General features: G+C 37.7%; 1 protein-coding gene across 1 annotated transcript in view; it reads right to left on the bottom strand.

Moving 5' to 3' along the window:
• Positions 1-20,200, bottom strand: part of LOC113992859 (protein eyes shut homolog) — a 262,860-nt gene that overhangs the window by 21,048 nt on the left and 221,612 nt on the right. Inside the window, exons 10-13 of the mRNA XM_027730560.2 lie at positions 18,862-19,028; positions 18,549-18,693; positions 12,957-13,131; positions 6,223-6,395 (exon numbers count right to left, since the gene is read on the bottom strand). Coding sequence (XP_027586361.1) covers positions 6,223-6,395; positions 12,957-13,131; positions 18,549-18,693; positions 18,862-19,028 — 660 coding nt within the window. The remainder of the gene's footprint in view (positions 1-6,222; positions 6,396-12,956; positions 13,132-18,548; positions 18,694-18,861; positions 19,029-20,200) is intronic.

Below are 20,200 nucleotides of genomic sequence, written 5' to 3'. Positions count from 1 at the left end.
AAATCATAACCAATTGGCCTGAAGGTGGGAACTTCAGTCTGGCGGAAGAAGAAGAAGAGCCAGTGAGTCGAGCTGAAGAAGCTCTGCCATATGATAAGCTGCCAGAGGAAGAGACACGCTATGCCCTTTTCCCAATGGCTCCTGCTGTATTGTAGGGCGAAGCTGGAAGTGGAAAGCAGATGTATGGAGTCCCACCCGACGAGTGGCGGAAGCCACTGAAGGTAATGGCGAATCAAGTCAGTTTGTGGAACTCAAAGCAGTCCAATTGGCCCTAGATATCGCAGAGAGAGAAGGATGGGCAAGGCTCTACCTGTACACCGATTCGTGGATGATAGCCAATGCCCTATGGGGATGGCTAGACCAGTGGAAAGAGATGAATTGGAAGCGTAGAGGAGAACCCATCTGGGCTGCTGATCTGTGGCAAGACATCGCTGCCAGGGTGAAGAAACTAAACGTGAGAGTCCGCCATGTAGATGCCCATGTGCCCAAGAAACGAGCTAATGAGGAACATACCAATAACATACAGGCAGACCGAGCTGCACAGGTCAAGGTATCATAAGCAGACCTAGACTGGCAGCAGAAGGGAGAATTGTTCCTAGCTCGATGGGCCCATGATGCTTCAGGTCATCAGGGCCGAGATGCCACTCATAGATGGGCACGAGACCGAGGGGTGGATTTAGCCATGGATATCATCTCTCAAGTTATCCGTGACTGTGAAACCTGTGCTGCTATTAAGCAGGCAAAAAGGTTGAAGCCCCTGTGGTATGGTGGACACTGGGAGAAGTATAAATATGGGGAGGCCTGGCAGGTTGATTATATCATGTTGCCACAGACCCGCCAAGGTAAACGCTATGTGCTTATCATGGTGGAAGCAACCACAGGATGGTTGGAAACATATTCGGTACTGCATGCAACAGCCCGAAACATGATTCTAGGTCTTGAGAAGCAGGTCCTGTGGAGACATGGCACTCCAGAGTGGATTGAGTCAGACAACGGGACTCATTTCAAAAACAGTCTAGTGGCTACTTGGGCACAGGAGCATGGTATTGAATGGGTATATCCCATTCCATATCATGCACCCGCTGCAGGAAAAGTAGAAAGGTGTAATAGACTGTTGAAGACAACCCTAAAGGCACTAGGTGAGGGAACTTACAAAAATTGGGATAAGAACTTAACCAAGGCCACCTGACTAGTCAACACTAGAGGCTCTGTCAACCGAGCTGGTCCTGCCCAAGCAGAATCCCTCCACACTGTAGATGGAGACAAAGTTCCAGCGATCCATCTAAGAGGTATGTTAGGTAAGGCTGTTTGGATCACTCCTCCCTCAGGCCAAGACAAACCCATTCGTGGGATTGTTTTCGCTCAAGGGCCTGGAAATACCTGGTGGGTTATGAGGAAGGATGGAGAGATCCAATGTGTGCCTCAAGGAAACCTAGCCATGGGGAACAACTAATTCTGTGCCTTAAGTTGTGTTTTACAGGAGACCAGACACCAGATGGAAAAAGACCCAAACAAAACTGATACTGGTATCCAAGGATGTCCGATGATGAGACAGCCCAAACCAATGAACCAGCCCTAAAACAGAACTGTGATTGTGATGAAAGGGCCAAGAATCCAAACCAAGCTGCTGTTGGTGCTGATCTTCAACAACAGACGACAGCCTCGAAATAAACATGGACTATATGTATATATGTATATATGTATATGTGCGGGATATAGATGAACACAATATACAGGTGTTACGTAAAGAAATAGTATGGAATAAGGGGTGAAGAATGTGATGGTTTCACTCTAAGCCTTCCTAGAGACCAGCTTGTAACCAGGAAGGAACTAGAAAGGTGACCACGGAAGTATTTCATGCTATTCCTTTACGTAAGTTGAGGTATAAATAAAGCCAGCAGGAGGGACCTCGCTCTCTTCCTTTCCGGCGAGGTTCGAGAACGGTGGGTCCCTGTCTCAGTCTGGCTTATCTGGAGCTGAGGCCTACAGCGACTGCTGTTATCTGCCACGTGTGAGGGGAGAGCGCTGGACCGTGTCTAACCATCCTGCTTCTTCAAAGGGAAGTGGTGAGATTTTGCTAATTTACCTTCAGTTGGCTGGTTGACTTGTTTGGGTTTTGTCCCTTTTTGTCCTTTTCCCTTCTCCCTCCCCCTCTTCCCTTTTGGGGAGCCGTTTGGGATTTCTGGAGTTGTGGTGTATAGTATTCTCATTGTATATACCTGTCTCATATGAAAAATATATATATATATTTTGCTATAGCTTTGGTTGCTTAGGTTGTTTTTTTTCTTCCCTCTCTGGGAAGCAGGTCCTTGTTGTCGGGTTTCGGGGACTTGGCAGGAAGCCAGCTCGAAACTTGTACAAAAAAAAAAAAGATAAACCACAAATGTTTGGATGCTAGAAGAGTACTTCAGGGAGATGTTGTACATAGTTGCTGTGTTTATTTTTTCTTTAAAACTTCATTATTTTCTACTGCTGGAGACAGGATTACAAGCCTCACACAGGGACATTCTTCTTATAGGAATAAACTGCTAAAATAGAATTTAGTAGACATTAGAATATAATTGCAGGCAGGCATTATGATAATGTCTGTATTTTTGAAGTTTGCATTTCTTAGTAATTTTTAAATATAAGAAAAATATTGTATTCATATATATAATAACAATGTCCAGCAAATCAAACTATCTGCAACAAAAGGGTTTGAGACTGTTTCTTCTCCCTCAGGAGGAATCATCCTTGACATTTATCTTGGCCACTGTTTCTCAGCAGAGTAGTCACGCTGATGCCAATAGGTCTACTATATACTTTCAGGAGAATTAAACAACTGGGTCCTTAGAGACTTCTTCCCCTTCAGAAGCCCTTTGAGAGATCTAAGTACAAAGATATTCATTAATACAAGAATAAACTGGATTTTGGTGTGCAAAGTCATGCAGGAAACTCCTCAGACAAAGTACTGGGAGCTGGAATTTCTTATTGTTTTTGAACACTGTGTATTAATGAAATTCTTGAATTATATGCTGCTCCTGTCTGAGGCTTCACTTCTTAACCAGAAGACACTTTAGACAGGTACTTCAGTTGCAAACTTTAAATCAAATGAACAAAATATTTTATTAACATCATGTTTTGGTGTTGTGGAAAACATAACTGCTTTTAAAAAAACCTCAGAATAAACTACTTCCCCCATACACCTAATCTTTGTGGTTATGGAGGGCTAACTAAGAAATAACACTGTGCCAGATCCTGCCAATGTTTGGTTGTCATTTATGCACTTCAGGAACTGGGATGTCTTTGCTGTGTTACTGTCATAGCTGTGACTTTTCAAACCAGTGGAACAGCATTCTTTGCTGTTTCATGTGCCACAAACGTGAAAGTGGTTTGAGTCCAAATGGCAATGTTAACACTAAAGACTCCTTCATTAGTCTTCCATTTCCTTCCCATTTCATTACAACCACTTTTATTTCTGAAAGTATAAATTAATAATTTGTTTTGTTTCTTTACACCAATGTTAACTCTAGAAACCCAACACTCTTGAAGAAGTATCTTGTCTTACGAGTGTTAATGGGTTTGGTCAACGTAGTACACCCAAGAAGTAGAGCTTTAAATTATTCTTGAGTAAGTGTATTACCCTGCCTTGCCTGACAAGGTTTTGTTTCTTGGACCCATTCAGATCTAATTTACAACCCTCTCCATTTTTCCTAATGCTCCTTATGGATGCTTGCCTTTCCAAAGCTGGTCTTAAATTTCACAGGCATCTTCCTACCTGCTAAACCTCTTGATCTTTCTTCTGGAAGTGCAAGTCCTGGCACCTGTTTTGGCAAGTTGAACTATACTATGAAATATTTACTCTCAGCATTTCAGACTACAAAATACCTGTGCATTACTTGCTGAATAGTAATAATTAGTTGGTTGCACAGAGCCTATAGGAAATGCAGAGTAATTGAAACTGCTACCTTCTCTTCATCAACTGGATTGATTCTTCTAATTCCTCTAAAATACATGATTTAACAAACATCTTACTGCAACCTCCTGAGAATATTGCTCAGTATTTACATTTTGACAATGATCATTGTGAGATGATCAAGCAAGAACTGTGAATTTCAGGCCATACAAGTCATGACAACTGTTAATTGATCTTGCTCTCCCTGGGTTTAGTGTTGTTCTAACTTAATTTTCTAACTACTGAACACTTGTTAGGGCAGCTCAGACATCTAAAGTTTAAGCATAATGTGCTGTATCTCTGTGCTGACAGTCTTTGCATCCTTGGTGGTTTGAGTTGATGCTCTAAGCAGGACACATCACAGTTAAGAACAGTTTCATCTTCATCTGTACATATGCTTTCATCTCTCATTTCTCATGTACATAGTTCATAAAGAACCTAGAACATTTTTAGTGTTTTCTAAGCACATAACTGTTTGATTATTACCAGTTTGTGTCTAAGAGCCCTTAATATTTTTGTTCAGAGTACTCTTCTGTGTTATTGTGGTTCTACCCCTACTGCCCCATTTACTCACTTCACCTGACTTGTTCCTGTGCAATCCATACTGTTGTATTGTATTTACCAGTTGCTATTATTTGGTGAAGCCCTCTTTGTTATTCTACTCTGCTTCTTTTTTGCCTCATAAATCTCTTCTGCCTTTTCCTCACACTTTTTTCCTTCCTTCTTACACATTCATTAGTCTCCATCATTTAATTACCCTTTGTTTTCTCCTGGACCCTTTGGCTGCTCATTGCTCTCTGTCTTTTTTTCTTTTGGCTCCAATAACCACCATTAATCTAGAGATAAGATATTCAATCTTGATAAGCAGCTGTTTTTTAGCAATTCGCCACCCACTAAAAGAGCAAACTGCTCTTTGAAAAATCTCATGATAATTCATTATTCTGCCAGAGTAAGGTGAAATACAGGGCAAAGAGTTTGGTCAGGATCCATAGTCCCTATTCATAAAAACAAATAGTCCTTTAAATAAAACGGAGGAACCCTCTAATGTGTTTACCAGGTGGAGGAATTACTAAAAGGAAGATAATTTACAAGAAATACAATTTTCTGTTGCTCAGATATAACCTATTTGTACTGATAATAGTGCCCATCATAAGAAGACCCAAATCTATTCTGAAACCAGAACACAGGAGAGTTTACCTGATTAATTACCTGCTTTATGTATAGCACATGTCCTGGTGATCAGTATCCTGGATCTCGATGGCATTACTTTTGAAAACCTCATTTGAAATGAGAATTCAAAGTTGAAAAGTTCATAGAAAGAACCTTGAACAGCTTTTGTAGCAGAGGCAATAAAGCAAGCACGTTCTTACAAGGAATAAGGAGTTTAACAATGACTTTCCAGAAGCTATATTCTTTTTCTTTCAAAATGTAATGGGATTTAAAAACTATCCATCTATAGTGTGAGGACTGCAAATCAGGTCAGATGCAGTTCAGGTTCTCAGTTTTGTGCTTGCAACTCACACAACAAGGGAGGCTGGACCTTGACAAGCAGTTTGGAAAGGGGGCTATTTAATAGTAACTGGAGTTCTCCAAAAGTTCTGCAGAGAGCTTCTCAAAGGAAAAACATAAGCTTGTAAAATATTAACATGAATCTAAGAGCTGTGAAATAGAGGGTGTGGACTGTACTGCATTTCCTTACGCTCAAAGCACACTTTGAGCACTCACAGGAAAAGTCCCTGAGCTTGTAGCACATGTGTTTCCACACTGTTGAATATTTATTTGTGTAATCTCTCAGAGAAGAAGACAGACAAAAGATTCCTAGACATAAGGGTAAGAAATACAAAACCAGGAACCTCTCCATTAGCATCAGTAGAAATTAGATAAGGTCCCAGATGCTTCCCCCTTCTGCAGTAGTACTGAGCTGTCAAGTGTATTTCTCATCATACTTCATTATGGTGAGCTTGGCAATTGAACTAAGCACTATAACATTTCTCTGCCATGCTTCCTGTCTCCTTGGTATCTAACAAATCATGTCCATCCTGCCTGTGAATGTGGTTGAATGATTTGAAAAAATGGAAGGAACAAATGCTGTTAAAAATGAGCAGAGTAAGAAAACAATATCTAACGATTCATAGCTTTAAATTACTTCTAAATTCACTTTCTGTAAATAAAACCTATTTTGTACTTTATATCTCCATGTCACATTTAATTGATATATTGCAAAATACCGTGATTTTACATCTATGCATTATCCCATAACTGTACAATGCACTATCCATTTGACATACCTTGTTCACAGTAGGTACCAGTTGTTCCAAGAGGACAGTGACATGTGTAGCCATTAGGCAGTGGCACACAGGTACCACCTTGCCTACACAGATGTGGAGGATCATGCTCAGGTTCACATACTGACACTATTTCTGTGCAAAATGCACCTTTCCATCCAGTGAGGCAGTCACAGCTATGGAGGGTAAGTGAAAGGAAAGAATTCAATGTTTTTATCAAAAGAAATCAACATGTCAGTAGCAATCTAATCAAGATTTTCAAGTTTGGATACCTGTATTTAATAATCTGATCCAAACTGGTTAACAGAAAAGTTCCTCATTTAACTTCTTTGTATGTTCACTTTATTATAAAAGAAAAATGTTCTTAATAGGAAACATTTTATTTTGAATCTTAAGATTACAATATTAGCATCTGTTAAAAAAAAGGGGTTGTAGCTTTTTTTTTTTTTTTATGTCTTACTCTACAAATAACTGAAAAAGGCCTTGGCTTCAAAAATTAGGAGGAGTTAAAGTGGACATTCAAAAGGGCAAGGTAAGCAGCAAAGAGCAACCACAAAAATAAAACCAGATGTTAGCATAAGTGAAATTGCTACCAGTTTGAAATTTTAACTACTAACAGGAGTCTGTCAGCAACTGCCTTTCACTTATTAATTTGCTAAATTCTTATAACTGGCACATTAGAGGTAGGTTTGTTGAAGCACTTGATGGAAAAAGGATAGTGGATCCGGCCATGAAAGAGGTGGTAATCTGGATTTCATGTATCTATGATTGTAAATCTACACCATAAGCAAATTTTCTAAACAGACTGAATCATTGTAATTGTTATTGTCTGCTGTTCTTTATGCCTTTCTTTCATCCAGGTCAGGGAAACAAACAAACAAAAAAATCACACATCTAAATTTAAAATCAGTATGAATTTTATAGGAATTTTTAAATACAGAATACACTTAGCACTTAAAATGCCCTCCTTACGAAAAAGGTAAAATGAAATATGTATTTTAGAATTTAGTAACACTTTATGATAAAAACATTGTTCCCCTGAATAAAAGCACTTATGGATTTTTTTCTGGAAGGTTTCTCTCTCAAGGCTAAGAATGAAAACTCATATATTTTGATTGATTCTTAACCAGTGTTTGAGGTTTTTTTCTATGTGCAAAGTCTTGACTTTTTCTTTGAACTCACTGAGCTACATTTCCTCCATTAATCACCTCACTGCTTCTGGATAAAAGATAATGAGGAGGCTGTGAAACTTCTGTTTCACCAAACCTTCAGATCAGACAACAACATGTAAACAAACCCAGCTAACAAACTTTTCAGAGTGATAAACAGCTATTTGGAATGAAGGGGAAAAGAGGATAGGACCCTGCAAAAGCAAAAGCACCTCAATTCATCAAAATCAGCATCAGAATGCTTTCTGTCTCAGCTATAAATGTTATGCTTTGAGGCATGAAAGCTACCGAGAAGGGGAAGTAATTTAACTCATGAGTGCAAACAGCAATGTCCCTTCCTTGGGCTGTGAGACAGGGTGCTTGGAGCTGAAGCTACTGCTGTTGGGCAGCATACATGAGGGTTCTTCCCCTTTCCCATGCTCGTGTATGCATATGTCTGTTTAAATTTCTTTTAATTCTTGTGTTTCATGACCTAGCAAAAGTTTCTAAATGAGTTGAAAATTATTTGCACAGAGCTGAACATGTTTGCTGGCCTACAGTGGCAATGGTCTATGAACAAACGAAACCCATGTAACACTCCTAAGCAAGTTTGACTGGTGTTGAGAAGTTTAGATCCAAAATTTCCTAATCCTCAGAGGAATAGGAGAAGAGGCAGCATGTCAAATCCTTTCCATCATGTGGCCTGCCACTCTGGTCTAGTTTATATCTTCTTGGTTATGGTTGCTTACTGTTTTTTGAGACCAAGAGAACCTAATAAGCTTGCAACATCACTAGTGCCTTGACTCTCAGGGATTTAAAGACTAATTTTGAATCACAGAATACCTTGAGTTGAAAGGGACTTATAAGGATTTTTGAGTCCAACTCCCTGCTTCTTGCAGAACTACCTAAAAGTAGAGCATCATCCAGACACTCCTGGTATTTCTTTGGCATAAGAGGCAAGATTCATTCTGAGATCGACAGCTAATTTTACATTACATTAGGTGCCCCCAGTTGCCTTCCTACAGGTATATGAGAGAAGCAGTTTGACATCAGGGAGACGAGTTTCTGATGGACATCACTGAATGCTCAAGTTTAGGAAATGGGATCCTCAAGTAGCTGGCTGAGCTCATATGCTAATCAGTGGGTTTCCAGCTGAAACAGTCACAGGAACTGGAGCACAATCCATCCTACAAAACAATACATGCATGACTCTAATGATAAGGTCCTACATTCATTTAATGCCATGCGACTAATTGTATCTGCCATCTGATACCCAGTGTATCTGAGAGATGTGTCAAGCTAGCAGATTAAACAGAAGAACTGCAGAAGACTTGTGCTCCTCTGGACACATTGTGAAGACCAGAAAAGGTGTCCCAGGACCTGTGCCATTAGAATGCCAACGTTTAGACAACTGTAAAGGCTTGGACCCCCATTGATTGTGATGGGATCTTATATGCTTAGCTCAGCTGGAGATACTCTGAGTTTATATGTCTTAGGAGCTAAACGTCACTGCAAAATACTTCCATATTTACAGCTTTTTGAAGAACATGGATTAAATTAATTCTTCTATACTCCAGTTTCACAAGAACAACTGCCAAAATATCTCTTATTTTTTAATAAAGCATGGTTTTAGGTGGGAAAGGGTAGAAAGTCTTTCATATACAACTTTAATAGTGTGTCCGAGAACAAACTGGATAATCTTGAATCCTTAAAGGACTCTTATTAAGTACACACTTAATAGGGTGTACTTCACAGCATGTATATGGCAGTCGGCCAGTTCAGGAAGCAAGAACTCTCAAATTCACATATCCCAGAGAAATAAAACAGAAGTTCTCTTTCAATTCTGGAAATTTCAGATACCATTTCAAGTTCTGAAATATTTGTATTTAGGAAGTTCAAGGAGAGTTTAATTTAATGTCTTCTTATTGTTGTTGTCTTGCCAGATTCTTAACAGTGTCATGCAATATTCATAGAAGGATTTTCTGAGTTCAAAGTCCCTTACAAAAGCCAAAATTAGATCTCAAACAAGTAACACACTTTCTACATAAGCAAGGACAATAAGTGTATGTCACTGTTGGTTATGGAACAAAACATATTTTTTTTTAAATATAAAAATTCAGACAACATTTAAAAAAATTATTGAAAAGTTATCTTATTTTACAAACTATGTAAGAAATATCTCTATATTACTACACAAATTCCTAGTCAAACCAGAAGCATTTCTCGAACCTTATAGGGAAATAACTAAAGGTTCTAAAAGATTTGTGAAGAATTGGAAGGTTTGCTTAATCCAGTGTGGTTTCCTAAATTGCACAAAAATTATTTTTATATTAAATATAGAAAATATCATGTTTAAAATATCATTCTCAATGCTAACAAATATGGAACTTCCTATAGTTATGCAAATGTGGTGTCAAATCAAACAAATGAGGAGAAGTTCAGCTCTGCATATTCTGACACCTGAATTTAGGAGTCTATATCTAAAATGGGCATGTAGTCGATGGAGATCAGAGGCTTCCTTAATTTATCTAATTAGTTAAAACAGCTTAGATCAGATAGATATTTAGTGCCATCTGAAACTCCCTAGGGTACTCTCTAATCACTGTTCCAGGAAGAAATGACGCATTTCTTAACATCATATGGTTATCTCAGATATTGCAGGACATCTCAAATTTGTATCAGCATGTATTGGCCACCACATCAGACTACTGAAACTACTGCAGATTTCTGGACACAGTTCTTAAATTTGTATTGTATTGGAAGTGAAAAATGCTGAGCAAGGGAGTAGATCTCTAAGTAAGAGTGGTTTTAAATTCACACAGTGGAAAACTAGAGCATTAACAAAAAGCAGTCCATCTTTAGATTAGAAGGTAAAACTGGAGTCTGAAGAAACTAAGATTGGAAGGGGATTAACCATATTTAAACAAAGAGAACCATGGAATGGAATTTTTAGATAGCAAATTCACTCCCCAAAATAGAAACTTGCATTGTTCTAAACCACAACAATTAAATAGCTAAATGTCTTTTCCCTTACAAACTATAAAAGTATGTCCTTGTGTTAAATATTGATTCTGTCCTTGCACTGAAAATTTGTTCTAATTGAATCTAGCCTAATAATGAGACTGCAGCAGCTCATTTTATGGGATGTATCTCTGCCATAGAGGGGTATGATTTAACTTCCTAAACCTGAGTGGCTGATGCTCTTTGAAAGCTATAGAGTACTGAGAAACCCACATGAGGCTTGGAGATACAACAGAAGACTTATGCAAGTCCTAAGCTCTTCTGAAGCAGCAGCTGATCTCTGAACAGTCTACCCAGGGGTATCTAAAGTGACACTACATGCTTACATTTAGCAAACTCAATCCTCTCCATTATGTCTGATGTTCTGCTCAAAGTGCACACAAGGCACACTTTTACTTCATCAACAAACCCTTGCTGATAAGGCAGTTGATATGATAACACATCACAGACAATCTAGTTTTCTATCTTATATGATTCTGTGCCATAAATAAAATAATGGGGAATACTATTGTCCCTTGAACAACAGATTCTTCATTTTATTATTCAAATATTTCCCCTTTATTTTATTAAAACATAGCAATTGTGCTCTGTTGCTGGCCAGAATGTAAAGTTTAATGCTGTGTATTTCTAGTTTTATTTAGATCAAAGCATTGTCCCTATAGTAACTGAATCTACAGCTTAACAGCATTGCACAATTTCTGGTAGGGTAGTGAAAGCAGGACATAAAAATAGCTCAAATCAGCAACAAAAACCTCTGGAGAGATCTCATTTCAGGAGAAAAAAAATATTTGAATGCAAATCCAGTTCCCTCAAGGACTCTGCTCTTCAAAGGAACACCGATGATTTTAAAAGAGAAGGAAGTTCCCTCGAGAAAATGTGAGATGGCATTGACAGCTACTATGCATTGATAGAAATTATATGTAAGTTACATTCACACCTCTTTGGCACCTGCTTTCCAAATGTGCTCTAGATGCTGCTGCTGGTGGTTCTGTGTCTTAGCATGGCTGGGTAAATTGCTGCAGCAAGGATTTAGGTGGGTGAATGGAAGTGTCATACTTAGCTGATATTTATGATACTTATTTTTCTCTTGAAATTTTAGTTTTGTATCTCCTCTAATATGCTCATAAGTGTAAAGAGGGCTATTATCCTTTCTTATTAGAAAAATCAAAGACTCTAAATGTAAGGGTTTAACTCAGGAAGGATCGTGTAAAATGCAACAGTTGGGACATACTGCAGTGCAACAATTGGAAAGGAATCCCAAATTTTATCTTTCAAAGCATTTCCTTCATTACTGTATTTAAGAGAATATAAATACGCTCATAAGGGGAATGGGGAGGGAATGTATGCTGAATCTCAGGGTCAGTTTTCCAAATTTCAGTACAGCCTTACTTGCTTTAGAAGCACTAGTTTTGTACTGGTTCTCTTACAGGTGAAGATTTTTGTCATGACAGCAAAACCAATTACCATATAATTCTCTCTCCAATACAGAGTCAAGTAGATTATTTTTAGCTTGACAGGTATGCAAACTTTTTTTTGTAGCACACAGAAGGACGGGTCTTTGTTGTTTTAAGCAGCGTCATGCACAGAGGCTCCACAGTGTGAAGCCTGTTTTTTCATCCTCATCTGTCTTGTTATCTGCAATGTTTTCAGTCAGTGTCTTCAGAAGTTTTAAATCAGCACTTTTCTCTTTCTAAAAAGATGTTGCAAATGTATGTAAATAAATGAACACATGTGAAAGCATAGGAAGGGAAGCAAGTATAATTAATCTTGGCAGATACTTTTAAAATAAAAAATGGCTCATCAGCAAAGGTTTTACACCTGCGTTACAAAGTGTTTGAAAACAAGATTTATTACAATGGAAGTGTTGACACACAGCAACAATTTGGAACTGCAAATGTACTTCGTTCTTTACCATGCCTTACACCTTGGGCACTTAGATCCATCTACATTTAGTGACAAGGCAGGAAAGACCACAGACTTGTCTTCTGGGTGAGCTGTCATTGCTACCACATATTATTTCATAGATCAGCCATGTGAACAGCTTGTCTGATGAACTGACGTAGTTCAAACAATGTTTGAAGCTCCTACAGGTTTAAACTGTCTCAGAAATTTCTGATGTTGGGCAGTCAGTGGTCTACTCCAGAAAGGGGGTTCTTATGTGAAAATACTGATTTCCAGGGAACAGAAGTCACCTATTTTTGTCTCATCAACCACATTCAAACATTAGGACAGTCAAGCTCTCCTCTTCGCTATTTCTTCTCTGCTACCTTGACTGCTCATTTGTTTTAAAAAACTGTCACACCTAGTTCTACCCATGCAGTTCATAGTAAGTCTGGATGCCAGTCACTTCAGTGGAGCAGAACCAGTCCATCTCTTTTTCTCTCTTTCTCTTTCCTTCTCTCTTTCTCTCTCTTTCTCTTTCTTTTTTTCTCTCTTTCTCTCTCTCTCTTTCTCTCTTTCTTTCTCTCCCTTTCTATTAGTCTCCTTCTATTATCAATACACTAAATTACCATAGTTATTAGTCTAGAGATCAGTCTATGCTGTACTCTAATATATATATATACTTACTAAACAGTAGAGCCGCTTTCTATGCACTTCCCACCATTTCTGCATTTTATTAAACTGCATGGGGAATCTTTACATTGTCCAACATTGCGACCAGAATTGGGGTGTCCTTCTGGAGTGCCTGGTGATTTAAACCCTTGATTGATGCTTGTACGAACTTGAACATCAAAAATGCAACCTTAAAAAAAAGAAAGAAAGAAATCAATGAAGTTTAAAACAGACATAGGAAGTCAAACCAAACCAAACAACAGGACAGTGGAGAGTCTGCTCTCCTAGTGGTGTCACAGAATAGTTAGCCTAACTTAATTAATTAATCAGTATTTCTGAATCATATTTATGGATCCATGTGCTAATTTATATCCTGCAAAACTGAAGCTGATGCCATATAGTATATCTTTTTGGATCAAATCCTAAGTAACTTTACAAAATATACGCAAGCATCCAAGTGATGTAAAGTCACATTTAAAGGTAACCCTAAGCACTTTAGAGATGCTACCCAGATATATACATAAATATATATAGAAAAACTAAAAATCAGGTTTGAAACCACTTTAGTTAAACTAGTACAGTAATGTATTTGGAAATGTTCATACCTTTCTAAATATGATTTATACAATTTAGCTGACATATAGTGAATTCCCCCAGTGTCTGAAAGCTTGAGAATAGTAGCTTTTCAGCAGTGCATGCTGGAGGCTCTCTGCTTGATATTAAAATCAAGGATAGGATATGATATGGAGATTGCAAGTAACTGTTACACTGTTTTTTAAAACATCACTTAATGTGAGTTTTTGCCTGATTCACTGAAATCACATAAGAAAAAGACTTGCACCTGAAAGACCCAATGAATATCCAATAGGATTTTTTATAGTCATATACTTTGTATAAGTAATATCTATAGCAAGATCACTAATTTAACCACAGTTAGAACAATGTTATTGAAAATAGCTTTCTTAGACAGGCTTTTCCATATTACACACATTTCATAGTTCTGTCTATATTGATATATAACTGGTTATTCAGAAACTCATAATAAACAATATAAAAATAGCTTAATTTGATGATTATTTCCAATCTTTGTATTATTGTTCTTTCCTGTTTACAGGGTTGGTTTTTAGGCCACCTTTTGCTTGGTAAATCCTAACTAATGTTTCATCTGTTTATCAGTAGCAGATAAAGCATGTTCTGTTCTCCTGAGTCTTGCTGAAGTGCTAAGAAAAAGCAGCCCAGAGCTCTGTGTAAACAATGGAAAGCACAGTGAGTCCCCAAGGACTGCTAAGATCATCATGGAAAATAAACTGGCATTTGTGTTGATGACTAATTTAACTGTACCAACCACAGTCTAACTGTGCCATCTAGGTTAGAAGCAGCTCTTGAGCACTGGAACAAAGCAAGTAGTAGGTACAAGAGTATTTTGGCCCAGTTTTGTAAGTTCAACAGAAACTTTTATTTAATTTCCCTATTTTTTTCTGATTCTTAGTCACGGGGATGCAGATGAAGGAGTCAGAGCAGGAATTTGAGCCTGTTGTAGCAAACACTATACAAACTTCTGCAGAGGGATCAGCTGACCTTCTCTCTGACCTGAATTCCCTTTGCTCTGCCAGTTCTGGGCCCCTTTTAATGAGAGGCTGCCAACTATTCTGAATAATGGAGAGGTTTTCTGACAGAGCCAAGTTTGCGAGAGGAACTCAAGCTTCTGAGTTTGTGAGTTAAACTTAGTGAGATTCTGAAGATCAGAGTTTTATGCAATTAAACTGAAATCAGACTTCAAGACAGTGCACTCAGAGATTATACACTACTTTTTTGTTTGTAATCTTTTGTCTTGGGACTCCTTAGACCACACTTGGAGCTTCCTGCAAAGACTTTTTTTACTTTCAATTTATTTTATAGCTTTCAGCCCAGTTAAGCAGAGCTCACAAACCACTAAAGAGCCACCAGGAATGGATTAAGGAAACTTCAGAGATTATGATAAGAAATATGAATTCATTACTCAGCTTTACTTTTTCTTTTTTTTTTCTGAGATATCTTTACAGTTCAAAGAATTTTTTCCAAAATTTCTCACTAGTTTCCCTTACTGCTTGTAAACACTTGGCACTAATTTGACAAAAAAATGCACAAAGCAAGCATTTTCAAGAATATGTACTAAAAACACAGTAAGAGAACTGACAGAAATAGATACATGGATAAAATCTTTTCTATCTGAATGCCATACTGAATTTACAGATGTCTAAAATTCTACCTATCCTAAAATGCTTTGTTTTTCCCCTGTTTTTCTTGATTGGTTGTGAGTGGGGTGTTTGTCTAAAAGAGAAGATGGCCCCCACAGTGACTCTCAGGACTGCTCTGAGCTGTGGCTGAAACACCCAAAGGGCCTCTATGCATCATACCAAACTGTGATGGAAGACGTAAGACTGACTAAAAGCTAGTTCAGAACTCACTTTCCTTCTGTGACATCTGCAATGCAGGAACATAAAGATAAGTAGACTTTACTCTGGCAGGCTTGCAATATATTCTACTTTATCATGAATTTAAACTTTGACCAAAAGGCTACATTTGTAGCTATATGGAACTCATCTGTGTTCTGGGTTTACTTTCTCTTAAATAAAAGTACTGGAGCACCTGGAATTTTATTTACTTCTTTTGCAAAATATGAAGAGGTGGCTCAGTCAGCATGAAAGAGGTTCTTCAACAGTTCAGCTTTATGGTAGCAGCTTCTTTTGCCTATTTACTCCTCCATTTAATAGTATTTACTGTCAAAGAACAGATTACTTCCATAGCTATACTTCATCCTGCTTACGAACAGGACCATGGGAACAACCAGTTGCTCCTCTCTCTGCTCCTCACTTATTTCTGTATGCAAGCCCTGGCTCTCCATCAATTACATCCATAGCTGGAGACTACATCCTGCTGTCATGGTAGCACAGAGCATGAAACATCAGAACTCTTCCTGGTACCAGATTTCTTTATGCCTCTCTCAGAGATGGGAGGGGAGGTTTGGAAATTCAGCTGTAACTTCCAGCTTTTTTCAAATACTTATCTGTCTCACTTTGTGTGAGTCATTGTGTTGAGTTGTGCAGACCTTTGAACGCAAGGTAGTTGGTTTTATACTCCCACTTCAGATTGTTCATAATCAGCAGGCTGAGTCTCTTTGGCCACAAGATTTACAACTACCTAAAACCCACATTTGACTTTTTAGAGCAGCTGCAGTGTGCTCTGTTACACATCTCAGAAAACTATCAAAGGTCCCTTAATTACACTGTTATAGGAAATGAAAAAAGAGCCAAGCATTTAAGTAAATCATCCTACCATCCCATTTACAAAAGGCTCTTGTAAACCCATGAGGAGCCTCAAATTCAGATGAAGCACAGAGAGCCTCAAACTCCACACGAACTTGGCTCCTTCATCTGAGCTCTACCTTTACTAGTTTCTTCAGCTTCTCCCAGGGGCTGAAAGAAGTTTTGTAAATTGCTTATGGTACCATTAAATGTTAATAAGCCTTTCAAAAGAGTCTATAGGTGCTGATCTCCAAATTTTCTAAATTTAAAATTCCCCAACTTTTGATTATTAAATTACAGCTTATTAGAGACATTTTCAGTTTCCTCCTACTCCATGGAAATTACTTGAAAAACTACTAAAAGCATACATGTAAGGGAGGAAATGGTCTGAAACAGTAGCTGTACAGAGTAAAAATTCTAAATTATTGCACTGGGGACATTTAGTCTGCAGCAGTAAGGCTGGCCTCAATGTTTCTTCATCCAATAGTGATTGCTTACAAAAGGAGAGTTACACTCTGGTATTAGAAGCAAAATGGATTTAATAAATCATGTCTTTAAAGGCAGCCAACAGCAGTTTCCAAAAGTCTGAGTGGTTTAATCAACTATGTGCTAGATAAATTTATCTTGACTGTCACTTCCAGAGTTTTTCTGTGAGTTCCCTACAGCTGCAAATTGACTGAAGTAAAATAGTTCAGAATTTTCTTTTATGTTGTTGGTATTGCAGTTCCCACTCTGGAGAAGAGCTAAAGAGGTTTATTTCTGATCCTGAGGATCCTGAGAGCTGAAAGTGGGGACATTCTGAGCTAGAAGAACAAATGAGATGCTGACTACATAAGAAAATATCATAGGATATTGGTCATAGAGAAATGCAGATTCCTTGAAAATCAATATGCCCTGGAGAACAGAGACAAGCTGCTACTGGGAACTGGAGAATGGAATGAATTAGAAAGTATAGTGGACTTACTATTCTGAATGTCAGGGGCAAAGAGTAAATTGTTTATGTGCTACATGATTGACAAAATTTTGTACTAAATACTTCTTTTTAAAGAGTAAGAAAAATCAATAACTAGTACGGTAACTAACAGTACATGAAATTTGATTTTTTTTTGTTTTGATTATTCATACTGCATTTGTAGAAATTCAACCATTAAAATACAGTTGCAACAGTTTCAAAAGGTTTATGGCTAAAGTGAAGCACCAGAGATTCCTGTTGGTCACCCCTGACATTAACGTGTCCATAAGTAAAGCCAGAAGTGCTTCACAAATATTGACCCAACTAAAATACTTAAACAGACATTAGGTTTTATGATATGCCAATTTGAAAGCTGTTAAGAGGCTAGGATAAGTATAACTATACAATCCATACCTCCTGAAAAGACAGAGACAGCTGAGATATTAGTTAATATGACTTTCTGAGTGAATAGTTGACCATAAGATATGAAATCGATTTTGAGGAAATTTCTGTGTAAGAAAAAGAAGTAAGGTGATGGCTGGAAAACAGGCAGCTACATGGTCTTAGTGCAGATAGAGTGTAGTAGCATATGAAAGTGAATTTTATTGCTGTGCTTGTCTTTGATAACGTGCCTCCGGTTTTATAACTGAGAACTCAGAGTTTGTTTTACTATTGCAAAATGTTTTCTTTTCGTTTGAAAGGCTTTCCAGTCCTTAAAATAAATCCAAGTTTACCTCACAAATATCAAGCACATTGTTTCTAAGGGAATAAGGAATGCAAATAAAGTGTCACAAACAAATCCTTTGCTTCATTGCTGATTTGGTAGGAGTTGAATTCAGATTTATACAAAGCTTCAAATATTAGTTTTGAGGCAGAAATTAGTATCTGCTAGATAAATATTCCCAAGAGGAATTACTTAGGTCCTGTCTGGAGACCTAGATCATAATGTTTGGAAAAAGAATCAGATTTCATGATGTCCTATCAGAAAGAAGGTTACAGCATGAAAGCTATTACCCAAACTAGCACTGCTAGTCACAGTGGGAGAAGAATCTAAACTACCACAGGGAAACAAAGTCCTTTTGAAAAGATGTTGTAGAACGGGGGCACAAAAGAAGAGTTTATATAATGGAGAACTTCCATTTTTAGCAGAAACAGAAAGTATTAAAAATATTTAGTAAAGCCTCTTTTTGCATCATATTTCTTAGGCTATCATGGTGAAACAATGAAAAAGCCACAGGAATTTCAGCCAAGGAAATTCAACAAACCCAGTTTGTTTCCTGATAAGGCAGAGATTTTATACCTTTCTTTCATTGGTAACTGAAACAATCTAATGCATGTTTTAAAAGGAATTGAAAATGGTGTAATCTTTACCTTGAAAGCCATTCTTAAATCTGGGTCCCTTTGGTAGGAGTTCTGGAGTATACTCGCGATAACCTCCTAAATAAAACTGACTGAAGACATTGAGTCCAACCAGCCTCCCAGGAGAAGTGACAGTTTTATTCTTCTGATCATCCACCTTTCAATGAGACATTTATATTTGTTACAACAAAGGAATTTGCCTTATTTAGGAACTCCTAAGGAAGACAGTCCTCCCAGCTTTACAGAGAAACACAGAAATAATTTTTAATCTTTCCATATGAAATGTGAAAAAATACAGAGAACATTTTCCTTCTAAAGGAATTACCTTCAGCCAGCCTTTTTGGAGATTTCTGCCAAGATGGATGACATGAATATGGAGTGTCAGATCAAGTGCCTTGCTGATGATCGTTGCTGTGCCAGAACCTAGATTGTAGCTATATACCACTCTCCCATTACGGAGGCCTAACTCCAAGAAATCATCTCCATTCAGACCTGAAAACACAAAAAAATAATAACTACTTATTCCAGGATTTAGTAAATACCAGTACATAAAATATTCTCCAAATCCACTGAAAAGGTAGCAGTTTAGAATATTTTAGCCAGGAAGGTTTTAAGCTTCTTAAGTATTTCTAACAATCTCTGCCTAACTTGTAATGCTGTTTCCAGTATTTTTGTGGATTTAAAATAGAAACTGCAGGGATTTAAAACATTTATAGGCTTTTTAAAGGAAGATCTTTTTCACACTGCAGTTTAGTTAGTGACGTTCACAAAACCTGTTGACCGTGGTGGATTTAGAAGTCATTGCTGTTCCCTCCCCATGGAACATGAATAAATTTTCAACTTTTTCCAAAATCTAAAAAAAAAAAAAATAATTGAAATTTCAAGTTGCATGTGAGAACAGGCCTTGACTTAATCCTATTCCAGTATGCTTCCAGCTTTCATGTTAGGTACTTTAACAGCTTCAAAACTTGCAGACACCTGCTGCTGTGAGGCAAGGGGAGTAGCAGGGACATGTGCCTGAAGAAGCTCTAGCAACTTGTATCAGGCTCCATCTGCTGCCCTTGACTCAATAGCACCTGGAGACTTTATTGTACCTGCCCCAGATTAGGGTGGCTCTAGATTGTTCATTACTGGTATTTCTCTGGTCAGAACAGCCATATGCTTTAATTCTCTAAAGCCTTTCTAACTTTCAGGTTAGAACCCATTAATTTTCAAATTTGAAATAAATAATTTAATTTCTTAGTATTTATATGATATATAAATATAATTGCAGTTTGTGTTTTTCAGTCACCATAGTATAAAATCTCATTTGAAGGATTTTAAGTCTGACTTAAAGCCTGTGAGTAAGAATTCAAGTCTTGGACCTGTTCCTTGTTGTCCAAGTAAACACGTTTTTACACTGGCATCTTTGAAAAGAATTCAATCTCTCATGCCGGCAAGAATGGAATCACCATTGTTTAGAGAAAACATGATCAACTTGTTTCTTCTTCCCACCCTTTTACATATACACTTTGTACAGTAAAAGAACCAGGATACAAAAAATGGGGAAGGAGAAGAATGTACTCACTCTCGCATTAGGATGTCCTGATTTGAAATTCAAAGCCATCTATTTATTTTTAGAAGTCTCATGTGAATTCGAGCAATTCAGTGCTCAATTTCATGCC

This window comes from Pipra filicauda, unplaced genomic scaffold, assembly GCF_003945595.2.
Source record: "Pipra filicauda isolate LSUMZ 115617 unplaced genomic scaffold, ASM394559v2 scaffold30_size5312502_pilon, whole genome shotgun sequence".
Taxonomy (NCBI): domain Eukaryota; kingdom Metazoa; phylum Chordata; class Aves; order Passeriformes; family Pipridae; genus Pipra; species Pipra filicauda.
Note: the sequence above shows the minus strand (reverse complement) of the source record. Positions and strands in the feature narration are given on the sequence as shown.